The following is a 9,180-nucleotide window of genomic DNA, read 5'->3' as shown; positions in this document are numbered from 1 at the left end:
AGATGCTCTAAGAGTAAAAAGGGAAGTAGGTTGCTGGCCTGTGGTGAGGTTTGGTGATTAACCATGGCTTGTTCCGACAGAGACAGCGCCTTTGCGTGCTGCTCAGCAGCCAAAAGTGAGAGTGAAACGGGCATGTCAGGACGTGTATGGCTCCCTTGCGGTCTCAGCAGGTCTCTCGCCGCAACACGTGCTGACCGGACGTGTCAATGCAGAACCTAGACGGACCGATTATACCTGCAATGTCCAACACGTGAACTGACCACCAAGACATTCAACCTCGATATCCAGAATCTGAGTGTTTCATCAACTCAATCACGGAAGTACATTATATACTCCCTCCGTCCCAGAATTTTTGTCTTAGATTTGTCTAAATACGGATGTATCAGATACAAATCTAAGACAAGAATTTCACAATATAAAATTTTGGGACGGAGGGAGTACTATATACAAAATTAATACTCCCTCCGTCCCACAATATAAGAACGTTTTTGACACCAGTGTAGTGTTACAAACGTTCTTATATTTTGGGAGAGGGAGTACTTTACAAGCTAGACTTTAACACTTATTTTCTACACTTGTTTTGTCTTGAACGACTCTTTTCTATACATTTGACGTATGGTTGACTCAATCACGCAAGTATACATTACAAAATTGATTGACAATGCAGGACCTTCATTTTTTTTAGATGAACACCGGAGAAACTTTTTACAAAGTTTTCATTAGGGGTGAACTTTTGCAAGCTCATTACGGCCGTAACTCTTCTCTTCTACTCCTTCCTTCCTTCTGTTTCTAAATATAAGACCTTTTACAGATTTCAATACATACTACATACGGGTGTATACAGACACATTTTAGAGTGTAGATTCACTCATTTTGCTTCATATGTAGTCTATACTGATTGAAATCCCCAAAAGGTCTCATATTTACATACAAAGGGAGTATACACTTGTTGTTTGTCTTGACAACGACTGTTTTCTATGCATTTGACGGCATGGTTGGCACGACGAAACCTCTGCAGAATGGGAGCACGCCAGCCAAACCTACCGGAGATTCGTTTCATTATGTGCTACTCCATATGTGGCATCGGCATCGACGGCAGACGACGATCATCTGCACCATCTGCAAGCTTCGTCCTGCTGCCCTCTCAGCCTTCAGGTGAGTAGCATGTCAGACTGGTAGCCTTGCGGTCCATGTCCTCCTTGTGTTTTTTAGTACCAGCAGGTCTCGCCGCGACACAGGCTGACCGGAAAGGAACCAGACAACGGACAACCTCGACCGGCACAGGCGAACTGACCGGTCACCAAGAGCGAAGGAGGAATTATCGAGGACGAACTCGCAAGTCAGGCGCTCGCGCAAATCGGCGATGAGACGTGCTTCTGATTGGTCAAACTCAGAAACTCAGAATGATATAAGAGTGGAAAAGGCTGAGGCGAGTTGCTGGTGTCTGGTGAGGTTTGGTGATGAACCTTGGTTCCTTCCGACAGAGCCCGTGCGTTCGGCTCAGCAACCTTTCCAAGATATCCAGAATCCGGGTGTTTTGTCCACCTATGGAGCCAAACAATTTTCATGCAAAAATTACTTTACAAGAAGTGTGACTCTTTTCTATTTTGAAAGCGATTGTCTTTCTTTTTTGAGTGGGCGAAAGTGATTGTCTTGTGTAGCTAGATCTGGTGGTATGGTTGACATGATGACATGCTTTAGAGAATAGCAGAACGGGGAACACACCAGACCAATTCTACCACAAGTTCTTTTCTGTGTGTGCAGCGACGACTATATCTGGACCATCAGCTCATAGTTACGCTGCTAGTTTCCTAGGTATATGTAACTGGACTTCGGATGTACATCGATTAATATGATGGCAGCTGAGTGTTATATGTACATGCCTGTCAATAAGCAACCCCGCCTGAGAATGCGTCCCCGTCGTTGTTGGTCAAGCTCTCGGTTAGCCAGTAACCATCCCATGAGCCACCAACTCTCTACAGCAGAAATCCGTTCAAAATAGGCCGGTAGCTGGAATGTAGGAAACAGGGAGATGTGGTGACCGTGACAGGTACCTGAACCATTGTAAACTGGAATATTTCCTCTTCCTCCGGGCGAGCTCCTCGGACCCAGACTCTCTGCTTAAACTGGTTCTGTCAGCACAATGAGATTGAGGGCATAACCTTCGTTAAAAGTTGGACAGAAGAGACTGGTACTCGTGAATTTATTTAAGCGGCCAATTTGAACAAATAAAAGGATGACAAGGGGAAAACCTCTTCGACCCATAGTCTGCTTAATATCTCTCTTTCTTTGTGGCCAAGCAGCACTCTGTAAGTCGAATGGTGAAATATCCGCCGGAAACGTTCGAACTGAAACAGTATCAGCGGCAATTAGTAGGGATGACAACTGTTGACCATCAATATAGGTCAGAAGGGGGAAATAATCTAGCTTACCTGCCCAAGATCAAACTGTCGTCCAAAATAAGTTGACCTTTCAAATGGATCAAAGCCTGCAAACTAGAGATAACAGGACTGTTAGATTGACATAGCTTTCATCAGCAGTTCAGCACAATGCCAGAGAAAATGAATAATTTTCATGCCCATGCTATTAGCCTATTACCCGGTACATGACCTCTACCCCATAATCCGGGCGGGGTTTGTCATTGTATTTCAAGGCCTCAAGTTGGTATTCCACTGCTTCTTCTGCATTATACTGAAAGTGGAACACCATGCTAAATGGCTAAGCTTAAACTTGAATATTATGGTATTTGAAGGTTTGCTTTCAGTTAGGGAATTACATTCAACCTGGGGCCAAAAGGCTTCTTCTTGCGTGTTTCAAGCCTGAAGTAGAATGGAGAGAATGGAGTGAATTGCATAAAACCACCACATTTGAGGCTTCGTTTGCAGAAAACTACCTAGACGCTATTTTTTTGCAAAAGTCACCGCGCATTCAGTAATCATTTTGCAAAATGCACTGATCAGGTGATTTATCTCGTTTAATCACTTTCTGACAAATGGGGCCGGATTGTCGAAAGCTGACTTGGCAAAACATTTACAAACACCCCCTTGGATCTAGAAAAACAAAAGCAATCAAGCCCCTCCCCCTCACCCCGTCGCCCCACTCGTCCGCCGCCACGGCGGCCTCCGGCTCCCAGCCCCAGCCGTTGTCCGACGAGGTTGAGGTCCTGCAGCTTGGTGAGCCCCGCGAGCGACTCCGGCACTGGCCCGTCGAGCGTGTTGTGCGCGAGGCCGAGGAAGACGAGCTGGTAGGTCCCGGTGATGGCTTCTAATTTCCGCTCGTCGGAGGAGGCCGACGAGGGCGCCTTGGAGCCGCCCGCGAAGGCGTCAGGGATGCGGCCGGAGAGCCTGTTGTAGGACAGGTCGAGGAAGAGGAGGGATTGTGAGGCCGCGACCTCGGCCGGGATCTCGCCGGAGATGGAGTTGCGGCTGAGGTTGAGGCGGATAAGCTTGGTGGAGTTGGCGAGCGAGGCCGGGAGGACGCCGGTGAGGCGGTTGTTGCTGGCGTCCAGGGACTGCAGCGCGACACAGCGGCCGATCTCCGGCGGGACGGCGCCGGAGAAGTGGTTGTTGAACAGGTAGAGGCCGCGGAGGTCGGGGAGGAAGCCGAGGGCGGCGGGGATGGCGCCGGCGATGGCGTTGTCGTGGATGCTGAGGCGGCGGAGCCCCGTGAGCTGGCCGATGCGGTCGAAGAGGCGGCCGGGGGTCGGCCTCGGGCTCTCTCGATCGGATGGGATCGAGGCAGCGGCCATGGTCCAGGGGGCTGATTGCTTTTTTTAAAATCTACTAGGGGTCTGGGTATGATTATTTCGCCAAGTCAGCTCCTTACAGTCGGGTCCCATGTGTCAGAAAGTGATTAAAGGGGCGAAATCACCTGATCAGTGCATTTTGTAAAATGATTACTGAATGCGCGGTGACTTTTGCAAAAAATTAGCAACTAGGTAGTTTTTCGCAAACGAAGCCCCAAATGTGGTGGTTTTATGCAATTCACTCAGAAAGATACCATATGGTAATACACAACATGTGCAATGCCAGCCTAACTGTTATATATCAGGATATTTGATTAGCTTCCTGCCTACAAGAATACTTCATAGGCAAAGTTACACATATCACAACTGCTAGTTAACTTCTCACTGTAATTTGTGAATATGTAATCTGCCAACACTTTGCTTCTCAGTTAATTAAGCAATTATCGAAGGTAGGGCCAGAAGTAAAATGCACGTGGAGAATACATAAAACCAAGTAGCAGAAATAGCTTTTAATCAGATCAGTAGATCAACACAGAGAAAATAAAATGTCACACTAAAAACATGCAGTTGACACACGTTCCAGATGGAGGAAATGTCTGGATAGACTTCGATTAGATAAGATTTGGTTTGCTAGGGATAGGATTTAGTTTGCTTCCTATAGGAGATAAGAGGTCAACTTAATGTGTGCCCTCAGCATAAGGGGATTGAAGAGTTGTGCTTCCCTGTGCCACACCAAGAGAAGGACCCCAGATGCCCTCCTCCTCTCAACCACATCCCTCCCTACTTCTGCAGACCCACAGAACCAGTACATAACATGCTTCTCAGGTCTAACTGTCATGGTGTTGTTATGTTTACTCAAGCAAATCCAACTGACTGAATAGCTGGCATGATGCCCGGCACTCTTGCGCCCATGCCTGTACTATCTACAGCTAAGGCTGTTACTCTTTTTTACATGAAAGGCATCTTCCTGGCTTTATAAATCAGTGAAGCCCCAAACGGCCAACTAGAGTATCAGTTTAACATTACAGCCCCAGAAAAGAAAAGGCAACAAAAGCAGGACTGTTTTAGTAGCTGAATGGTGAAAATGAACTCTGGGCTCTGGCATAACTAATATGGTATGTCGTCGTTTGATAGAACACCAAATCGCGGCATTGGTGTCAGTTAAATCCATCTAGTACTCTTTGTTGTGGCAAAAATGAAGGATGAGGACTTGATAGTTGGCTACTTGGCTTTATCAAACCATGAAAATAGCAGTCCATTTATTCTGACCTCTAATGGCCTTTGTCAAGCCTGCACACTACCACTGCAGGGATGGAGGTGATTTTTGTCATCGTCGATAAGAATAACAAGTCGATGATTTCTAGTGGCATACAGAACTGAGTCAAGATATGCATCTGAAATTCTGAATACACAATCTGGCTAGAAAATGGCAGTTTTTCTTCTTCTAGTTTTGATCTGATCCCTAGTCATATATCCCCATGGTGGCAGTGCATCTTCTTCCATGCTAAAATTCTAAGCATATACCCCATTCTAGATGCTAGATGAGAGGACAGGGACATCAAATCCCAAGAAATGCCCACTGCCCAAATTCTCTGCCTGGCTAAGCTACCCAAAATCCCCCCGGTCTGCTACCAGGTAACCAATCGACATAGAGTTTGGCATGCGTGAGTATCCGGATCCAGGAACGAAACACGACAGGGCAATCGAAGGTAGTAGTACGGGACGGGGGTACCGACCAGTCGGAGGAGAGGAAGTCGGGCACGTCCGAGGCGGAAGCGGAGGCCGAGACTCTGAACCGGCCTGCCGCCGCAGCCATGGACGGACGCGCCGGGCAGAATCCGCCGCGGACTGGGACCGGCGGCCGCCGGAGAGCGATGGGCTTGGCGGTCGCGGGAGCGGGAGCGGGCGACGCCATTGCAGCCACGGTGGTTTCGTGTCCCCTTTTTCCTCTCCGGTTAACTCTGTCCACTGACGAGAGTGAAAAAAAACTTAGAATAATGATTTTTTTTAGCGAAGGGAGTGATTTTTCTTAATGGGCCCATACTCTTCCTCCAGGCCCGTGTCAAGTCGATTCGAGCCCATGTATGTACTGCGATTTCTTAGGGAGCAGATTGTACAGCCTTTGTGTTAATTATTATTTTTATTACAGAAACATACATTAATCTTGTCTCGCTTAAAAAACACGTTATTCGAATGTGCTCTTACACGTTTTTCTAAAGACACTCAAAAGGGCATCTCATATCTTATACTCCCTGTCCCAAGCTGGAGTAGTTAACAAGAGATAATACAATTAACTGACAGCACGACACGAAATAATATGTAAAAGAAAAATACATTGAAAATCGTATTGTTTGTCTTTTCTTTCGCTTGCTTGCCATTCGCCGAAGCTTGAAAAATGCACTGAATAGGCATTAAGAAATAGGGACACCTACAAACGGCCTTGTCGTACAAGGCTGTAAAAACCGCAATAGTCACTCGCTGTGAATGATCTTTTTCTTTTGGCGGTAAAACACCCAAACTATTTATCTTCAATCATGACAGTATAACGAACATCAGAAATAATAAAAATTATATTCAGATTCATAGACCACCTAGCGACGACTACAAACACTGTAGCTAGCTGAAGGCACGCCATTGTCATCGTCCCTCTCTCACTGGAGCCGGGCAAAACTTATTATAGTAGGCAGTCAGGAAGTCATCGTGCTAAGGCCCCATAGGACAAGCGCACCAGAACAGCAACCGCCGCCGATGAAGAGTAGCGTAATTAAGTCAGAAGGATACAACCTGAAGACACATAAACGTAGACGAATGACAAACATATTCGAGCAAATCCACCAAAGGCAGATCCGTCGGAGATACACCTCCACACACCCACCTTCCGCCCCGGTTGGGCGCGAAAAATTGGGTCGGTCTGCCCACCGCAATGATATCAAATTATTACCCGTCACTGAATTTCAACTATCCGTCACTAAACTTCAACTAGTAAATGTGTATGTGCAATGCCGTTGATATTTGGGAATAAATTAATTACACATTCATATTAGATAGGATATCACTACTACAGGAATGCCCAGCACTGGCGGGTGCAAACAGCCTAGTAGTGGCGGGCCAGGCTCTCGGGATCGTCCGTCACTAACCTCCTGCGACTGCTATTATGACATCAGTGGCGGGCCGCCGCCCGCCACTGATGACAGTGCCGTAGTAGCGGGCAGAAGTTATGGCCCGCCACAACTATAATCTCTGCCCGCCACAACTATAATCTATACCCGCCACTGTTGTCTGTATTAGCAGTGGCAGGCACCTTTGCTGCCCGCCACCGGTAGTGATGTTAGCATATAGACAAATTGCTATGGCGCCAACGCCTTTTTGCTGCCGTGGCAGCATTTTAATGGCGCTCAAGCGGTATTTTGCACTCAATCATCCCATTGCATTCAAACAATCATATTACGAAGATGATACAATAATTAAGATTATTAATGAAGAAAACATACTTTATAAGAAGTGTAGGGCAACAAATAAACATGTCAAATTCTCAACTCATAAAATGGACAACGAATCAAGATGTTTTGAAGCACTGTATCGCTCGCAATTGATTACCACAATATGTCTTCGACTCGGTGAAGTCGTTCTTCATCTCGCTCTAGCTAGAAGTGGAACTTCCCATCCTTGTTTACAACCTTTTTGTTGATGATTCTGGCTAACACCTTTTAGAGGCGGCCATGCTCTGTTAATAGTTCCCTATGTCCATGTCCCTCTCCATCTCTTTGGACCACTTCATGATCTGGCTATGATTACGCAAATATTTGCTTTTCTTTAAAAAGTCATCCATAATAGCCATGGCACAGTATCCAGACCTATGAGAGATTTCCACATTTTGTTCTTGATAGCAACAAGCGCCAGTGAAGAACTTGAATTATTAATGTTCTGTTGTAGTCTTTCTGATGTTCTTACACTTGGCGAGAGCATCATTTAGAACCTTCTTCAATCTGGTCCATTGCTTTTGAGGGTGTCTCTTCGTATCGAAGAAGTAAGACAAGCCTTGCGTCAGCAATAGTGCGATTTTAATCCAATGTCCGTCGCTGTGCAAAAAAATGAAGATATTAGCATTGATGAGATCAAACCACAAGGGCGGCGGGGTGATGCCTCTTGGTCGTGTGAGCGGCAAGAGGCATAGCAGAGGATGGCTTTGGCGTGCTCTCTATCTCTAGCAGTGGAGGTTCCCCGATCCGGATCTGGGGTTTTGATCACGTCATGTTCCTCTTGGAGGCCTTGTGGTGGCATGCGGAAGCTACCGGGTGAAAGTTTTGCGCTTTGGCGCTGACGACGGCGACGCTCGTGGGCGCTCTCTTCTAGAAGACGCCGTCGTGGTGCTCCCCTCTGTGAGCGTGTTCCGATTATCCTATGATCGGCTTTGTAATAGAGCGACCTCTCCACCTTGTATCGTTCGGCCGTGTACTTTGTGCGGTTGTTGCTTTATATATAAAGCAGGGTGAAATGTTTCGAGGAACTAGGCTTGTATACTATATATGTCCCACTCAATGATGCAATTGTGATGTTTCTTGACATAAATGAGCAACTGTTTCCCCTACCAATCACTTCAACTTGTCATCATAGTAATACTTGTTCTGTTGACCTAATTCTGCCTTCTGAACATAAACAAAATCTCACATTAGCATTGCTTTTCTCATAAATTAAACAAACTCAACAAAGTGGTGTAGATACTCCAATTTCCTAACTCCGAAATTACCTGCCAGGATTTTGAAACAAATTTTTGTCTTCTGCAGTGTGGGGCCAATCAAACAAAAACCTTGAATAATTACCCAATCCTGATGCACTCACTTCTCAGTTTGTTATCGGACCATGCATCCACTGATACTCAGAGATCGTTCAACATATTAAACAAATAAATAGGGAGAGATTTAAGATCTTACTCAGAGTTCCTTCCATGAAAGACATAAGTACTTGTCCAGGGTTTTGCCAAAGTTTGGTTCAGAAAACAGTTTCTCTTGTGTGCAATTTTCCTGCCAGGGACACCACCCTATTCTCAGGCATAGAATGCACATTTTTTTCGCGAATACGCAAAAGGCTTGTGTATCATTGCATTGATAGGTAGAAATAGTTCATACATGTTTGTTATATGTTACAAGGGGTGAGGCTAGCCAACATGTGCGCAGGGATGGCATGTTAGGGTAGCCTGGACGCAAGAAGAGGTGGTGCGTCGGCCACCAAGATAGCCCTAGGCCACGTCTCTGGGATGATCTGCGCCAAGTGCGTGGCGCCCGCGCGTGCCCAGAGTCTTGCCTCATCTCTGATCGCGTTGACGACACGGCAAACGGAGGGGCGATCGCCGTCGAAGGTGCAGCCATTGCGGTGCTTCCAGAGCCACCAGGCAGTGAGGATGGCAATGGAGGCGAGCCCGCGTCGAAGACAGCGCG

At 46.5% G+C, this 9,180-nt stretch overlaps 1 protein-coding gene across 2 annotated transcripts; it reads right to left on the bottom strand.

Moving 5' to 3' along the window:
* Positions 1-645: 645 nt before the first annotated feature.
* On the bottom strand, positions 646-5,687 carry LOC119349662. Of its 2 annotated transcripts, XM_037617744.1 has the most exons (8): positions 5,482-5,687; positions 2,777-2,819; positions 2,599-2,691; positions 2,433-2,495; positions 2,253-2,348; positions 2,055-2,132; positions 1,884-1,976; positions 646-1,545 (listed from the first exon to the last, which is right to left on the bottom strand). In XM_037617744.1, exons 1-7 carry the CDS (start codon positions 5,658-5,660, stop codon positions 1,887-1,889), a joined length of 642 nt encoding a protein of 213 aa, XP_037473641.1. In that variant the 5' UTR covers positions 5,661-5,687; the 3' UTR covers positions 646-1,545; positions 1,884-1,886. The 2 variants fall into 2 exon arrangements, with proteins under 2 accessions (XP_037473641.1, XP_037473640.1); XM_037617743.1 differs by lacking the exon at positions 646-1,545 and having other exon boundaries at positions 1,689-1,976.
* Between the last annotated feature and the right edge of the window lie 3,493 nt (positions 5,688-9,180).

Source organism: Triticum dicoccoides, chromosome 1B, assembly GCF_002162155.2.
Source record: "Triticum dicoccoides isolate Atlit2015 ecotype Zavitan chromosome 1B, WEW_v2.0, whole genome shotgun sequence".
Taxonomy (NCBI): domain Eukaryota; kingdom Viridiplantae; phylum Streptophyta; class Magnoliopsida; order Poales; family Poaceae; genus Triticum; species Triticum dicoccoides.
This window is presented reverse-complemented; position numbering and strand designations above follow the sequence as displayed.